Genomic DNA, 18,167 nt, shown 5'->3' with positions numbered 1-18,167 from the left:
CGAAGGAGATATTTTCTGGGAACTCATAACTCCTTAAGCCAAAGTCATGTTGCCTTCCCTCACCTTACCAACTCTTAACCAATCCTGTACCTCTCACCTTACTTTCTTTCTCCTTACCAATCTCGGTATATGTATAAATTTTCTTTTCAGTAAAAGTATGTATTTTAATTTCAGTATTCTCAGCCACCTTTTTATCAAAATCTTTTGCCGGCTGGCTGGGGTACCAATCCCCAGGCTTATTTTGATGTCACGCAGTTATTTCAAATGAACGGATTGCAGGCGTCACAATCTCCTTTTAGACCTAATCCTCCCCGAATGGCCAATAATAGAGGACGTAACGGGTAAGCAGATTTTGTATTCTTCTTTTTCTCGAGTGCTTGTTCAAACTTGTGAATACATGATCTGTTGAGACTGGAGTATGATCAGTTTATCAGTTGAAAATATTTAAGTTGAAGGTGGTACTACGTCTTGTTGTGTAAGTGAATTAAAAAAAAAATAAAGCTTTATTTAAAACAAAAAATTAATTTTTTTTCATTTTGCTTTGTGTGTCAATTGTGGATCTAATCTTGCCATTTCATAATGGCAAGGGATTTTACTCTTTGAGGTTGGACTGTTATCAACATGAAACCAAGAAATCGATTTGTGAAGATAGTAAATGGATATAAAATAGATGTATATATTGATTTTTAAAAACTGTGGATATAAGTAGATGGGCTACATAGTTTTGTAGACTACTAAGTAGTTTTGAACATTTTCATGCTACTAATTGGTTTCAGTTATATTTTTTTACTTTAAGGGTTATAAAATACCTTTCTTGGTGACAGATAATCAATTAAAATGTAATTTTTCATTAACTAACGAACTAGCCAACTTTTTTCGCATAGTGACCAATTTTTTGCGTAACACAGTTACCGATCTCCTGATTCACTGCTTCCGGCTCGGAGTGCAATGCGTGATTGAGGGGGATCATCCAATTTTTCATTAGCTATTGAATATTCTTGAATTAAATAGAAAATATTTGTAAGTCAGGAGTGGGACTTAAAATCTCCCACTGTAGTGGGAGACCCAATCAGGAATCTTAATAGTATTTCGGAAAAGGAAAAAAATGTATTTACGGCATTTTAGAAATGGTAGTGGAATACTGAAATACTATTATAATCCTCTTTTCGTGTATATATACTTCTATATCTTTACTCTTATGGTAGAGGTATGTCTATAAAGTATATATTTACACTAAAATATTATTCCGATTTCTTGTAGAACCGGGGTTGCCAAATTGACGTTGCCGATGTCCTTTTGCTGCATTTTGAACTCTGCAAGTCCTGACCAATAAGTCATTGCTTGTGTCCTAAGCCGACAAAGGGCAACCATTGCTATTGCCACCCCATATGTTGACTCATTAATCTTTAAAATGTAAATCACCCCTTTTTCATTTTTACGGTCTCTGTCCCCTGCGGTAGAAGTCATGTCTGGAAAATAGACGTTTATACTGAAATGTTATTCCGGGTTCTTCCATGACCAGGGTTGCCAATACTAATATGTTTGACTACTATACCTCCTTTTTGCCCTTTAGAATCAATGGAAAAGGACGTTTCAATAATTCTGGTGCTGTTCCCAACTCTTCCGGTATACATACCGGTCAGAGTGAACCTCAACCTCCGAGGTCCAACTCTTCAATGTCCAATGGCCATCATTACCCAGCTAATAATATTAGGCATCAAAGAAATATCTCAACTGGTGGATTTCAGCGAAACAGGTTAGTTTGAGGCACATTTTCCAGTCTTGAAAAACGTGAGGGGGTTTGTGAATGGGACAAAACTTGATGGGACTAGAATTTTAGAAGACTATTTCCGATAATGGAATTGAATTGGGCTCAGTTCTATGCCTTTGCTTACTTATCAAAGAACTTGTTACTGAAGTAATTTGAAATATAAATAAAACCTCTAGAGGGTGGTCCATAATTTTTGTAGGTGGAGGGGATGAAATGTACCCATTCCTTTATCCCCACTGTAATCACGGCTGAACGGGGTGTATAAATTAAATTCTGTTTTAATTGAATTGATCTGTTTAACTAGTTAAATTAATCAGTCTGAATCAAATTCAAAGTTTTTCAAAAATGTCCTTTTGTTTTTTGTTGTTTGACATCTGGGTAAGTGAGTTTACTTTGAGTACCCAATAGATATTAAAAGAAAAAAAATATGAAGATCATTCCAAAGGTTTAAGAGCATTTTCAGTATTTACGCGAATAACCTCGCATAATCACAATATGAAGTGATTAACCCTTTCAGTCACGAATTTTAGCCTGGAAGGTCAAAATTATGAGAGTAGCGAAAGTCAACCATGTGATGGATAAGTACTTACCAGGAATTTTTTCAGATTTTTTTCTGAACGTCTTCTTTCTTTTCCACCATGTACTTGAGCAAGGACAGTGTGACCAAATTTATTCAAATACAGTATAAAACCAATGAAAAACTGAGACTTCAAATATAGTACAAAAAACGAGAAACTGAATTGACAATGATCCTTTTACGTTTCTTTAGGTTTGTGAAACTGTGCGAAACAGTTTCGCGATTCTTCCAGGCAAAGTGGGACGTTGCACTTGGTACACATGAACCTAGTCTTCATGATACAGGGGGCATTTTTACACCTGTTTTGGGCGGCAAATTTTTCTGGCCAATGAGCAAAGGAATCTTTCTTCACGGCGGAGCAGGGCCTACGAAATTTGAGTTTTCGTTTCCTACGATTTTCGGCAACCGAGTCTTCTTCATCACTCTCCTCCTCTTCGCTTGAAGGAAGAGATCTGGGTCGGCCTCTTCTTCTAGGAGTGTCTTCAGACATAATGAGAGTCTCTGCTATGTCGAGTCGGAAGGTGAGCGAATCGACAATGTTCTTTTGTCTCATATTCTGTGCCTTGCAAATCTCGACATATTCAAGCCAACTGTTGACTACAGCAAGATCGATCAAATGGAATACGAGTCTCAAAGTCCATTTTTTTGATCGAATGAGGGTCCTATAGTAGGATACCATCTGGTCAAGCTTATCAACCCCACCCATACTCAGGTTATAAGCCGCAATAGCTTCCGGCTGCGTCACTTGTACCTCTGTCTTCGTTTTCTTACACCACTTTATCACGTTTTTTACGTTGCCGCTTCCAATCATGTTAGAAGCGACTATCACCGATCTACAGTCCATCCACTTGATCAGACATACTTCTCCACTCACTAGCTCGTGGAACGCCCCCTTCCTTTCTTTTTCAGAGACGTATCAGATTCCAACTTTGCGCCAAGAACTCTATTCGCTCTGATCGTGCCGGTGCCATACATACTTTTCCGTTCAAGCTCTTCAAGGAGCGGACTACTCGTAAAAAAGTTGTCAAAGAATATTTTCGTATGCGGGCGAAGCTGGACGCGACCAGCAAGAGCTAGTACCATTCCAGGTCCCAGTCCGAACTGCTTCTGCTCTTCCGTCAGGATAGTTTTCTTACCCTGGTAAACATCAAAAGTGAGTATGATGCCGTTACTGTTACAAAGCATAAAGATTTTTATGCCCCACGGTGTTGGCTTCCCCCTGATATACTGTTTTATGTCCAATGCACCGGTGTACGGCACCATTTGCTCGTCGACTGATACATACTCAGAAGGTACGATGCTTTCTGTCTTTTTCAGGACCCGGTCTATAACCGGACGAACCTTCCATACGCGATCGGTGTTCTCCGGGTCTTTAGAGAGGATATCTACCAGATGAAACAAATTTCGGAGACGCGAAAACCTATTGAAGTTCATGGCGTCTGCTATTAGAGGTATCCGAGTCCGACTACCCCAGTACATGCGATACCTTGGGAATTTAAAAGCACTCATCGCTATATGAATACCTATGAACCTTCTTATTTCAGAGGCTGTTGTACCCAAACTTGAGCCGGTTTTCTGTACAGAATAAAGATTGGTCATCTCGGCGGCTAACTCATAAAATTCACTATCAAAATATTCTTTGAAGTAGTCTATAGGCTCCTCGGGACCAAGTGGCGGCGGCGCCGGGTCGGCATTGTTGATAACTTTCGAGAAGATCGCATTCTTCCATACGAGTCTGCGTTTTCGATTTTTCGGAGGCGGGGGAGGAGCGGCTCATCATCCTCAACTTCCGATAATGAATCTTCATCCGTATCGTGTGGCTGCGATAGATTTACTGACGCCCAATCTTCACCTTCGTCATCTGAGTTTGGTAGGTCCGATAACTCTGAAAGGTCTGAGTCGATCGCGTCCAAGACATTCAGTATGTCAGCGTGACGAACTCGACGTGGTCGATCATTGGATGGACCTGGAAAAGAAGATAGTGAGTCGCTTTTACAGAATAGCGACTTGACAGGAAAAAGTTATCACTGATGTTTTCAAATAATACTACCAAAAGTATGTTCCTCTGACTGTACCATATATTCTGCTATTGAACTAGAAAAGTTAGTATCAAGTCACACTGTCCTTACCCAAGAACACGCTACTTCGAAAAAATCTGCGGCATCTATCCAACGCACTAGCGAGATAAACTTTTTTAATAGATGGGGTAACTAACTGAAAAGGACAAATGAACCCCTTTTTTCGCGTATTTTCATGGTAAATCTGGTAAAAAAAATGCATGAAAACATACCTGGTAGATCCATTCTTTCGAGTACGGATGTGCAACAACTTCAAAATACTGCTAAAAATCAGAATTTAGCATCATCGGTTTGAAACTTCGCCAGTGTCTTTTCGCATTACTTATTATTATGGAGCGCATACTCGAGTATCGCTGCCATCTACAGGGTCCAAGAAGACCAAGCGAAGCTGTGATGTTCTCATGTGAGAACATGGTGACTGAAAGGGTTAAAGACAAGAACTTATGATTCTCCCAATTAACATAAACTTTTAAAATAATTCAATCAATTACCCTTCCGTTCCTACCGATTGGGGGATTTCAGGTTCAATCCCGCACGCCGCAAGAGAATTCTCAATAAAATATATATTGGTTGCTATTTTTTTTTTGTTACCAATTTTTTTTATTATTCTTAATGTATATATTGTTCCATGTGCAATTTTGCCTGCATCATAGACACTAAAAACGATAAAACTCCTACTGAGGCAAATATGACGTATGTATGTTTTTCGAGTGTATTCATAAATTCATAAACAACACAATTCATAAATTCACAGACAATTCATAAATATGACGTTACTCACATGAATCCATTTTTTTCCAAAATTAAGGCTCTTAACGAATTTTATCAAACTTCTGACCTATATAAATTGTTTCTTAGGGAATATATATATATATATATATATATATATATATATATATATATATATATATATATATATATATATATATATATATATATATATATATATATATATATATATATATATATATATATATATATATATATATAATTTTGGGACAACCAATTGCCATCTCTTACCCATCTGCGAAAGCAACTCATAATATAACAAAAATTCTAGTGCTGGAAAAATCTGATTGGCTTTAATGGGGCCTGGCCTGCTACTTTAAAGTGTATTTTATTATGACATTGTCTTCGAGACAATGTCTAACCCGGCTGAGGGATTTCTCCCTTTTTTTCCTGTTGATTGACAAGTGTATAGGTAGCTAAATTTTTAGAGTGTAGTGCTCTAACTCCAAAAATAAGGTGATTTTTTTTTCGAATATATTGGAGGTTTGTAATGACGAGGATGTCTAGACAATACTTTGGCTCTTCCTCCCTCCCTCCCCACACTTTCTGCGCAGATTTATTGATCCTAATATTCGTTGTTATTTTCTTTGGTTAATAGACGCCATTTATTGAATCTCAATAGTGAGGAAGGTTATTTGCTATTAACCTAACGAATATACCACAGCTTAGCCTCCGAATACGAATAAACATGTGCACCCATTTTTTTTTTTTTTTTTTTTTTTTTTTTTTTTTTGTTCTAGTAACTGGTCATGCCAGGGCCACGTTATTTGCTGCGTTGGGTAATATTCAAATCTGCAGCGCAAATTTTATGGTTGGCCAATCACAATAAGATTTTAGACATACATTTTTTTCAAATTAGAAAGGATAGAAACATGGAACAGTAGTTGTTCGATCTATATCATGAACGTGGCAACAGACATAGAGTAGCACTTAGAAGGGAAGAAGTGTGACTACAGTTTGGCTAATGCATTAGGCTCTTAATTCAGCCTGACTACTATATAGACTCGATTTTTTTTTATCTCGCCATTTTTTGGATCTCGAGAGTGAGGAAGGTAAGATTAGGGGCTTTTTAAAGCCCCAAAACCTTTCTCATGTAAGAACATTTTTTAGACGCCTTACATCAATTTTTCTAGCAGGGTTGGGTCTTCCCCCCCCCCCCTCCGTGACTGTTAGGGACGCGGAGATCTAACTGTTAGACATTCTTATAATAAATTAAATAAAAAAAAAGTTTTTTCAACTGAAAGTAAGGAGCAACCTTAAAACTTAAAACGAACAGAAATTATTACGTATGAGGGGGTTCGTCCCATAGTCAATACCTCGCTCTTTACGCTAAAGTTCGAATTTTATTCGAATCACAAATCCCTGAATCACAAAGGCCGTTTAATTGTAATAGATAGCTCTTTTGAAAGTACTAAAAAAACTTTAGTTTAAAGAGCGAGGTATTGACTAGGGGGCGAACTTTAAGTTTTAATGTTGCTCATTACTTTCAGTTGAAAAAAACTTATTTCTTTTATTTAATTTCTTATTGTTTTTTAAATAATGTTGGGAAATCCGGTGGCCCCTTCATAGAAATGTCCCTTCCCCCAAGGCAACATCCTCCATGGAAAGATCCTCCCATGTAAGCCCCTACTCCGACCCCTCCCCCCACCCAGAAAAAATCCTTCCTGAAAACGTCTGTATGCTTCCCAATAACCAATACTATATGTAAACAATGGGCAAAGTTCATGACTTGCAGCCCTTCCCCCGGGAACTGTGGAGGATTAAGTTATCCTCAAAGACATATTTATTAGATTTTCGACTATGCTGAACAAAATGGCTATCTCAAAATTTTGATCAGGTGACTTTGGGAAAAAAATGAGCGTGTGAGGGGGCCAAGTTGCCTTCCAATTTTTTTGGTCACTTAGAAAGGGGACTAGAACTTTTAATTTTCGTTTGAATGAACACTCTCGCGATATTCTTGGACTACTGGATCGATATGATCACTCCTAAAAAAAAAAAAACACGCATCCGTTATCTTTCTTCTGGCAAAAAATACAAAATTCCACATTTTTGCAGATAGGAGCTTGAAACATCTGTAGTAGTGTTTTCTGTTACGCTGAATCTGATGATGTGATCTTCATTAAGATTCTATCACTTTTAGGGGGTGTTTCCCCCTTTTATTGAAAATGAGGAAAATTCTTTCGGGCTCGTAACTTTTGATGGGTTACACTAAATTTGATGAAACTTCTATATTTGAAATCAGCATAAAAATCCGATTCTTTTGATGTATAAAGGAGGAGCGTGTGTAGCTGTGTTGGCCTCAGGCGACTTGGTGCTGCGGTGAGTTGTTAGTGTAGTAGTAGTATCTACTGGTATCAAAATTCCGTTTTTTAGTTTTGATTACTATTGAGCCGGGTCGCTCCTTACTTACAGTTCGTTACCATGAACTGTTTATTCTATTCCTTGGTCTTTAAATTCTAAGGTCATCAAAGTAAAAAACCTTTTTTTTTTTAACTCCTGGACCCATTATGTGTCTATTCAAACCTGAAAACTGCAATTTTCTAAGGTTATGCTTTGGTTGTTTCAGGTTGGTTTTTAGGGTAGTACTTTCCAGTATTGCCATGTTGAACCGTGATAATAACTTAGTAAAAAGTTAGGGATAATTTATTGTAAATCAGTATAATAATAATGAATTAGTTTAAATAAATAATGATTTATTTATTGTAAATTATTATAAAAAAATATATTTTTTTAAAATTAATAGTTCATTATAAAAAATGAATTAGTAAAAATTTGACTACGCTTTTCGTGCGTGAAAATTCAAACATTAATAATGTATTGATTCCCAAAGGCAACTATGCCTTCAAGGGAGATCTAAATCTTCTTAAGCTCTTTGGTGCCATCTTTTTTCAGTTTATTTTTTGTTGATCTCACCTATTTCTTCTTTAAATTTGGGACTCGCTGCTACTAAAAATTATAAAAATGCATATGGGCTTTTTTTCATAAAAATTGAATTTTCTTTTTTTTTTCTAATTTAAGGCATATATTGTTGTGTAAGTGCCCACATCAAAGAATCAGATTTTATTTTCATTGTCCTTGGTAGAATCCTTGGTAGAAAGGAACAATTCGGGAATTATTTTTGAACAGAAAAGATCTCCAAATACAGTAATGCAGTTTTTGGAAATAGCGGACGCCAAATTTAAGAACAAAGAACGCGTGTTGACAGCAAAAATAAGCTAACATTATAATACCAAATAGCTTAATATGTTGTAGCTTTCATTTGAAGGTTTTATTGTCTTTGAAAATCTACACTGTCAATTTTTCAATTTTTACGGATAAAATCGTGTAAAATTTAATTAATTAGTTTTTGCTTAATGATTTTGGCGGTTCAATGTGGCAACACTGACGACAACATGATCCTGTCCTAAAAGAATCATAATTTTGAAACAAGCACAAGAAAAATCTTATAAAATTCATACAATAATTTTTTTTCTGGAGTAGGTTGCAAATCCACTGTTCAACTCTCCTCCTTTTTGGCGAGTTTGGTCTGGCTGAAGACAACCAAACGACGATATTCAGTTGGAGTTTGAGGTAGCAAACACGAATTTAAAAATTGTTTCCATTTTTAGTTATGAACAGGAGAAAATGGGTGGTCAAACCTCGATTTATGGTGCTTATCCATCTTATCCGTCTGGACAGTCCGTGCCTTTCCGTCCAAGATTCTTACCTGATAAAAAACAACGTCAGGAAGAGGTAAATGCTAATGTTCCCTCAAATGAAACTAGTCATGATGAAAACGAAGCATCTATTGAGGCTTCTTCACAGCCTGCTACTGCTGTGCAACCAAATGTTGAGGAAGAGAGTTTTTCGAACAGTACTATAAATCAGGTAATTATTACGAATTAAGAGGAAGCAAGCGTTGATTTAATTTTTCTATAAAGATACAAAAAAGTACCAAGAATTTTTTTTTTAATCTAGGGGCAATACCTCTCCTTCTTAATTGGCGCCTCTCCCAGATGTATATACTGCAATAAAATTGAATTTTCAAAATTGAGTATCAATTAGATGTAATATGCACCGTTAAAATTTCTTATTGTCTGTCTTATGGTTTGTTCTTTTAAGAGTAATGACTAACTGAAATTTTAAAATATTTTGAGTAAATTGTAGTAATAAATCACTATTCTCAGTTTTTCATCATATTAAAGCTATTCATTAGTATTTTACCTATTTCTGGGCTTCTAGACCATCCCAGGAGAGGGATACGTGTTATCCCGTGGGAAAAAAATATTATAAGGAAGAACATAAACGATTTTTTTTATATGAAGATGCAGATTAGGATATTCTTATTGCTAGGATTTTTTTAAACTTGATTTTGTTGTTTTCATTTTATAAAATGCTTGATAATTGGATATGTCAGTTTTATCTTGTTATCTAAATGCAGGTTTAAAAGCAACAAAATAAGCCCGGCTAGCTCAGCTGATGGATCTAAGTCAGCTGATCATATCTAAATAACGACGTTGATCAATCTAAATATCAAAGTTGCGGGTTCTTACTCGGCTTTATGCCTTTTTTCCATCTTTAGAACGTTCAAATATTGGGAATTTAATTCTTTTTGGGTAAAAGTTTCATTTGTAGAGTGGAAAACTGATATTAAATTAAAATCAATACTAGACCAACAATCAAGTTCAAATTAGCTCGTTGATTAAATTATTAAAAATTAGTTATTTAAATTAGCGAATTAACTAGATTTCAAAACTTTGTCAATTAATTAAACTGATTCGATATTAAATTCGTATCTGACTAAAATCCTTCTGCCTGTTGGTTTGTGCCGAAAGAACTCTATTAAAGAGGGTTTGAGATTGTTCTTCTTATTAAATAATTTTAATATTGTTATTTTATCATTATTATCATATTATTTAGTTATTATATTATATCGTTATTATAGTTATTATTAATAATATAATTATTAAATTCTGTTTTTTCTTGTTAAATAAGTATTTCTTGGTCTATTTAATTTTATGCATTATGCATGATCTGCTTAATTGTCTGTCAATTGAACCTAACCAATTTAATCACTGAATGGAAAAGTGATTGTACATGTACAAGGTATAGTTCGAAACAATGTTATGTGTCACATTTTAGAATATGCACTATCCGAGTGAATTAGCAGCTGCTATGCAGAAGGCCCGAGTCAGTTAAGAAAGGCGGCAAAAAGTGCCGAAGCGGATTTTTATATTGTTTTTCATCATGAATTACCATCAGTGGATTTTAAGTGATCTAAAGCCGAACTGGCCAGCCATGACAAAGCAAAGAAAAGAATCTGAAAGTGACAAACGGGTGTATGACCAGTAAAGGACTATTTATTTATTTAAGCAAAGCAACATTATACGAAGGGTTTGTTGCAAAATTCTTGTGAGCATGTTTGATTGGCCATTTGATCTAGATTTGTGTAAGCTTGGAATTTTTATTGATTTTCTCGGTAATACATGAAATCTGCAGTTCTGTGGAGAAAGTTTTGATTTTCAAATCAGCCGTTGATTTTTGAATTTAAATCAAGTTGCCATCAATCCATGGCTAATTGGAGAAAAAGCCAAGACAGTTAATAGTCTGAGTCAGAGTCACAGCTGACATAAGCCTTTTTTAGGAATGTATAAAAATGATGTCATTTCCACTTGTCGATAGATTAAAAAAAATTAAGATCAAGTTGCCATCAATCCATGGCTAATTGGACAAAAATCCAAGACAGTTTATAGTGTTAGTGAGAGGCACAGCTGCCATAAGCCTTTTTCAGGAATGTATAAAAATGATGTCATTTTCCCTTGTTGATAGATTTAAAAAATTAAAATCAAGTTGCCATCAATCAATGGCTAATTGGACAAAAATCCAAGACAGTTGATTGTCTGAGTGAGAGGCACAGTTGGCATTAGGCTTTTTCAGGTATGTATAAAAATGATGTCATTTTCCCTTGTTGATAGATTTAAAAAAATTAAAATCAAGTTGCCATCAATCCATGGCTAATTGGACAAAAATCCAAGACAGTTGATTGTCTGAGTGAGAGGCACAGTTGGCATAAGCCTTTTTCAGGAATTTATAAAAATGATGTCATTTTCCCTTGTTGATAGATTAAAAAAAAACTAAAATCAAGCTGCCATCAATCCATGGCTAATTGGACAAAAATCCAAGACAGTTGATAGTCTGAATGAGAGGCACAGCTGGCATAAGCCTTTTTCAGGAATGAATAAAAATTATGTCATTTCCCCTTGTTGATAGATTTGAAAAATTTTAAATCAAGTTTCCATCTATCCATGGCTAATTGGACAAAAATCCAAGACAGTTGATTGTCTGAGTCAGAGGCACAGCTGGCATAAGCCTTTTTCAGGAATGTATAAAAATGATGTCATTTCCCCTTGTCGATAGATTTAAAAAAATTAAGATCAAGTTGCCATCTATCCATGGCTAATTGGACAAAAATCCAAGACAGTTGATTGTCTGAGCGTGAGGCACAGCTGGCATAAGCCTTTTTCAGGAATGTATAAAAATGATGTCATTTCCCTTGTTGATAGATTCAAAAAAAATTAAAATCAAGTTGCCATCAATCCATGGCTAACTGGACAAAAATCCAAGAACCCCCGAACCTCGATTAGTGACGATTTTAGTGGACATATATCGTACCCCCTGAAGAGAAATTTCACTTAGTAGCCATTTTAGATAAATCTTAGAAAGTGTAGCACAAAAAGTATGGGTAACTTACAAGAATGGAAACTGACGCTAGTGTGGACGACATTTTTGCATTATAATAATGAGGCAGAATCAGTGCAACTCGGATATTTTGTGTAGTAATATGTGTTTGATCTCAGTTTCTGAACAAAAATGAAAATTAAAACATAATTTTTTTTAAAAATGCCAAGAAATACCAAAAGCTAGATGGTGTAGGTGATATTTTTTCTAATCTAGCGCCAGTTTCCCACTCTTTCCAAGTTGCCCGTATTCTATGGTGTGGCGTTTCTATTGGTGACTAAGATTGATCGATTAATCTAAAAAGTATAATGCACTGTAGAGAGCGTTACAGCAAAGGTGCTTCTTGTTATAATATTCGTTTTCAAGAGCTACATATGGGCCATGGTTCTATTGCTTCAGGGGCTTCCTGTCCGAAATTCTGACAGTAATCCTAGATAATGACGTCACTTTTTTTTCTTTTTTTTCTTTTTTTTTTGCATATGACCCACTATTGTTTGTGTATTTACATTTGATTTTTGTTTATGCCTACGAGTAGACATTGCGGCCTAAAAAAGTATAGTTTGAATTCTAATATTTGTTTGCATTTAGTTTTATTTAATACATTTTATATATAGAAAATTCTATTTGTCTCGTTTTTTTTTTCAATTCGACCTCATTTTTAGTCTCAGTATTATCGCAACCAGGAAAGAGGTCGACGACCTCCTCGTGGACGGCGGAGGGAGGAAGGAGATTTCCGTGGGCGTACTGGTGGAAACAACTATGTCCAATCAAGCCCATCTCAGTCGAGTGATAAATCGAGTGCAAGAATTAGCTCTGATGGTGGAAAAACCCGACCCAATGAGAAGTCAGTGACCTCAGCTGATATTGCTTCCAAACAGGTAGTTTAAATAGCTATAAATACCTTTTTTAATTGATTATTAGTAAAAATTGATATTTGAATTAATTAAATAAAATGTTGAAATCAAGTAATTTGTGAAATTAAGGTTTGGAACTGATATTCAGGAGAAGTTTTGTTGTTGTTATTGCGACACTATTTATATAAATCATACACCATAATGAATCAACTACCAAAGTAGCAGAGCTTGTCCACGGTATTGTAGACACTTAATTAACATAACTTCAAAAATGAGGTAGATTAGCGCAGTCTAAAAGCGAAAGCTAATCTTAACCACACCAAACAAACGAATTAATAAAGCTCTAAGATACCCAATATTTCTAGAACTCAATTTGAATTTAGTATTCCTTTACACTTTTCTTAATCCTAGCCAAATTACTAGAATTTTTTGTTGTACCTTTTACTCTCTGTGTGACTCTTAAGAGTATTGCTAGTTAGATGTAGATTAATCTCCGCAAAAAAAAAAAAAAATTTTCCTCAGAAAATCCACCCAGGTCCTTTGCCTTGGGTTAAATATTTTTCTTCCTCTCACTACAGTCAGTCTCGTCTGGGTAAACTTGTTTCTGCTTCACCAAAAAACTATTTTTGAAAACCAATAACTAGTTTTTTTTTTTTTTTTTTTTTTTTTTTTTTTTTTTTTTTTTTTGTGAAAGGAAAGTCTGTGGGATGTGGGGGGGTGAAATGGTTGAAAAGTTTGGAGGGATTGATGTCCCATTAATTAAATGTTCACGCCACATTGATTTTCCCGACCTTCTTAACCCCTTCCGTCACCGTGACCAGTTAGTTGGACAAAATTAAAAATGCTCTTCTTTTCCTAACTATTAGGAATTTCGTAAATATGATCGCACTAATATATTCTCCTGTTCGCTGGCTACAGCCTCAGGGGTGTAATCGCCTCAGTTTATCGCTAATTCTCACCCTGACAGCACGTGAACATCGACTTTATTGGAAACAATGGATTGGGAAAAACCAGGTAAAATAATTTTTTTCTCTGCTTCAAAAAGACATAAAATGATCGAAAAAAAATTATTGTGTCAAAATATGGATCATTAGAAATAGACAGGTATTTTTTTATGGCCGAAATCACTTGAAGTATGTGCTTGAGGCTATGCTGAAGTTCTGTCCAATTATCTGGACTGCGCGACTAGGTTTAGAGAAATAAATGACGCATGGCTTGGTTTTATGGTAGTTTGGATGCCATCTACTATCTTGAAAAACGAATATTTTTATCGGAAAATTGAACAGATGTCATTGCTGCTTGTCATTTATTCCCCTTGTCCAGTTAAGTGGACAACGTGACACGTGCTCTTCCAGCGCACGGAAGAGCACGTTTGTTATGGCAATAATGCCATAACAAACCCTCGGACGGCACGTATTTTCCCCAAACGTCACTCCCCATCCAGAAACCGGCCGCCTCGAGCTGTTTCTGAGCCCATCCCTGCTTTGTCCCCCATTCGCTGCGTTACTTCCAGATACGAAATAAATTTTATCCCATACATTACATAGAAATTTAATAAAATGCCAAATTTTTTTCTTTTTGGCCGTCTGTTTTTTTTTTTTAGCGTTTTGTCCGGCCAAGTTTCTGGGGCTAGGGGGCGCGCCCCCCCCCCCCTTTCTTGACCAGCTTTTATTGTCTTTAACTCTTTTATTGATTTACTGTAGTTTAATTGCTGACACTTTCTTAGTATCCCTTTTAATTTAAATGCATTTATGTTTTGTGCTAAGTTTAGTTTGACCAGTTTTTAATGCCTTTATGTCTGGCTCTAAGTTTAGTTTGACAAATTTTTGCTTTTTTTTAATTTTTTAATTGACTTTTTAAAGTTTTAACTATTGACTTTTAAATGATTGTCATTATGGTTTTCTCTATTTCGTTGTTGTTCTTTGCATTTTCAGTGTAACCATTTATTTGTTGTTGACTCCAAACTCCGAATTCGGCCCTTTGTGGGCTTGTGATAGCGACTTTTTTGAAATAAATATATCTCTCTCTCTCTCTCAGCGCCGCATCCAAACTCTCCTTTTTGTAGGTTCATCAAGACGAAATACCATGCGCAGCCAGCCAGATAAACTACTTGATTTCTTCGATGCAATTGGCAGTGACTTGTCAGATATGGAAGTATCTGAAGATGACGATGAAGAATACTTATCAGAAACAAATGGAACAAAACTAACACCACTAAAGACACTCGATCCTTATGAAGTGTCTTCTGATTCAAGCGACCCCGATGATATGCCACTCATATCCCAGGCTGGGCCTAAGACCGTTACTCAACAGCGAGTGATATGGAAAAGAAAACGGTTTATCCCGATCATTCCAGCTTGGTCTGATACTGCAACAGCTGCCAACGAACAACTATCAACACCCTTTCAATACTTCTGTAAGTATATTGATAGCGATTTCTTCGATTTGGCTGCCATCGAAACAAATAGATACAGTATTCAGCAGAATGTAAATAATCCCATTGTAACCAATCCTACAGAAATGCGCAAGTTCGTTGGCATTCACTTGGTGATGGGCTGCATGAAATTTCCAAGGTACCGATGGTATTGGAGCCAGGCAACTAGGGTTTCCCTCATTGCGGATGCCATGGGTCTAAACCGTTTTATGAGGCTGAGAGCCTGCTTTCACTTGGTTGACAACGAAACTGCCAAAGATCCGAACAACCGTCTCTGGAAAGTTCAGCCAGTTATAGATAGGGTGCTAGCACGATGCCAGCAGCTGCTTTCCCATGAAAATATTTCTATAGATGAGCAAATGTGCCCATTTACAGGTCAGCTTGAGATTAAACAGTACATTAGAGGAAAGCCCTGTCCATGGGGGATCAAGCTGTATTTACTCTGCAATTCTGATGGCTTGGTCCTAAACTTTGACGTGTATCAGGGAAAGACGACAATCATTCCTGAAGAATACAAGGCATTGGGGGTTGGGGGTGGCATTGTCATGAAGCTTATGACAGGAAGAAAGATTCCAAAAGGGACCTAGCTCTACACCGACAATTTCTTTACGTCAATCCCCTTGCTCCAAGCTCTGAGACAGGAAGGATGGTATGGAACTGGTACTGTTCGCGCCAATCGAATGGCTCGGTGCCCCGTCAAGCCAGAAAAAGAGATGAAAAAAGAAGGTCGAGGAGCAATGGAAGAAATTGTACTAGGTGCAGACGAGCTGGTTATAGTCCGATGGCTTGACAACAACATCGTTTCTATGGCCTCAAACTTGGTTGGGATCGGTGAAATAGGACATGCACGACGGTGGTCGAAAGCCGAAAGTAGATACATACAAGTTCCACAACCAGAAGTTATTAGAAGATATAATACCAGTATGGGTGGGGTGGATAAAGTCGACCACCTGATGAGTTTGTATCGTACCTTCATCCGATCTCGAAAGTGGCCACTGCGATTGATTTTTCACATGATTGATCTAGCAGTCACAAATTCATGGATGGAATACATCAGAGACTGCCAATCCTTATCTCTGGGTAGAAGAGACAAGCTGGATCTTGTTGCTTTCCGGAAGGAGGTCGCCTGTGCCCTAATACAAGCACACACGTCAACACTTCGATCAGTTGGTCGACCAAGGGAATCAAACGTGGAAACAGAAGAGCAAACAACGGTAGGGAGGAAGCGGAAGATCAGCTGCAAGCCTGTGTCTGATGTGCGATATGATGGATATCATCACTGGCCTGTAAATACAGGGGACAAGCACGCCCAGAGATGCAAGATGGACGGCTGCAAGCTAAAAACCACAACTAGATGTCAAAAATGCAATGTCGAGCTCTGCTTTCGGGGCGAAAGAAATTGTTTCAAGGATTTTCATGTAAAGTAAAGTGGTCACGTTGTCCAATTAACTGGACATCTATTTTCGTCATCCTAATAAATGAATTTGAGCAAATCACTTCGGTAATGGCTTACTTATGCTCTAAATAGTAGGTTTAAATCAGGGAATAATTTTTTTCACCTAGGAAAATAATTCGTGACGGAAGGGGTTAAGGACGCAAGCTTGACTCTAATTTATCAGCAAAATTATTATTAAGTGATCTGGTGGGACCCTGTTGATCAACAATTATGTTCTAGTGACTAATAAAGGTTTTGTTGATCAACATTGCTTATGGAAACGACCAAGAAATCCCGACGATATTACCAAATAATGAAAATTCGTGTTCTCGAGGAAAGAAGCTTACATCCAAAATTGCTGACGAATAAATCTGTTCTTGCGGTTGTTGAACGCAAGTTATTTTCAAGAACTCTGAAGACATTTTTCAAAATTTCAAAAACCCGGCTCAGAAACCCCAACGACTTTACCAAATAATAAAAATTCGTCTTCTCGCGGAAAGTATCTGTGATCCAAAATCGCTGACGAACACATTTGTTCTTGCGGTTGTTGAACGCAAGTTATTTTCAAGAACTCTGAAGAAATATTTCAAAACTGCCAAGTTTTCTAGGCTTACTTTCAAGTTACCTTTAAAAACCGTGAATAACATTTTTTAGGCAATACCCCAGTTTGATCTGCAAGCGGACGGGGCTTTTCCCCCGCTACCCGGCTCAGAAACCCCAACGACTTTACCCAATGGCACATCTCAAATAGTTGCAACTGATACTGGCTCAAAGGCACAAACTAATGAAGACAACGGGAATCGCCTCTCAGATGTTGTGAAACGAGCATCACGACCTGGAGATAGGAAGACCCCCACCTGGGACTCAACTGACGCAGTCTTAGCTCCTAAAACTAACACTAAGTCATCTCTCACCCAAAAGGTAAGAAATATTCAGTTGTTTTTAGTTACATTAGTAGTTACTGTTTAGTCACTGTTAGAGCATTACAACATGGAGATAGAAAGAAACTTCCCTGGGACCCAATTCAATTAACAAAGATTAAGAGTAAGTCATCTCTCACCAAAAACATAAGTGCGGTAAAGCTCTCATACCTATTTCATGTTCATTTTCTTGTTGTTGATTAATGGATAGGCTCTTTTTTTTCTTTTTTTTTTCGATGGCTAATCAATAGCTGCGTTTTTTTTCGAAGTTCCGTGTTTCATGGTTCATGTTCCAAGTTTCATGTTCTAGCCCAAAAACGCAGTTTTTGTCGCTTTCGTGTTCCCTGTCCATGTTCCTGGTTGAACGTATAAAAACGCATTTTAGTAAAAGTGGCAAAATATTCAAAACTGTGGAAACATGTGCAAAAATTCTGAGCTTTTTACTTGCCTGTTTTGTTGTACACATATGTTTCACCTTGGCCTCTATTCAAAAACGCATATTCAGCAGGATCTATGTCCATTTTCTTCCCTTCCATCTTATCCTTTCTTTTGTCATCTACAGATAACTTTTTCTATCTGGATAGGGACCAAT

General features: G+C 36.7%; 1 protein-coding gene across 1 annotated transcript in view; it reads left to right on the top strand.

Moving 5' to 3' along the window:
* Positions 1-18,167, top strand: part of Larp4B (La-related protein 4B) — a 90,763-nt gene that overhangs the window by 56,924 nt on the left and 15,672 nt on the right. The window contains exons 7-11 of the mRNA XM_089099613.1: positions 175-341; positions 1,574-1,756; positions 8,824-9,082; positions 12,595-12,810; positions 17,310-17,576. Of these exons, the coding sequence (XP_088955739.1) occupies positions 175-341; positions 1,574-1,756; positions 8,824-9,082; positions 12,595-12,810; positions 17,310-17,576 (1,092 nt within the window). The remainder of the gene's footprint in view (positions 1-174; positions 342-1,573; positions 1,757-8,823; positions 9,083-12,594; positions 12,811-17,309; positions 17,577-18,167) is intronic.

Source organism: Artemia sp. Qi Xiang Cuo, chromosome 13 (genome assembly GCF_049724085.1).
Source record: "Artemia sp. Qi Xiang Cuo chromosome 13, ASM4972408v1, whole genome shotgun sequence".
In the NCBI taxonomy this organism is placed as follows: Eukaryota; Metazoa; Arthropoda; class Branchiopoda; order Anostraca; family Artemiidae; genus Artemia; species Artemia sp. Qi Xiang Cuo.
The sequence above is the reverse complement of the archived record's forward strand: the minus strand, read 5'-3'. Positions and strand labels throughout refer to the sequence as shown.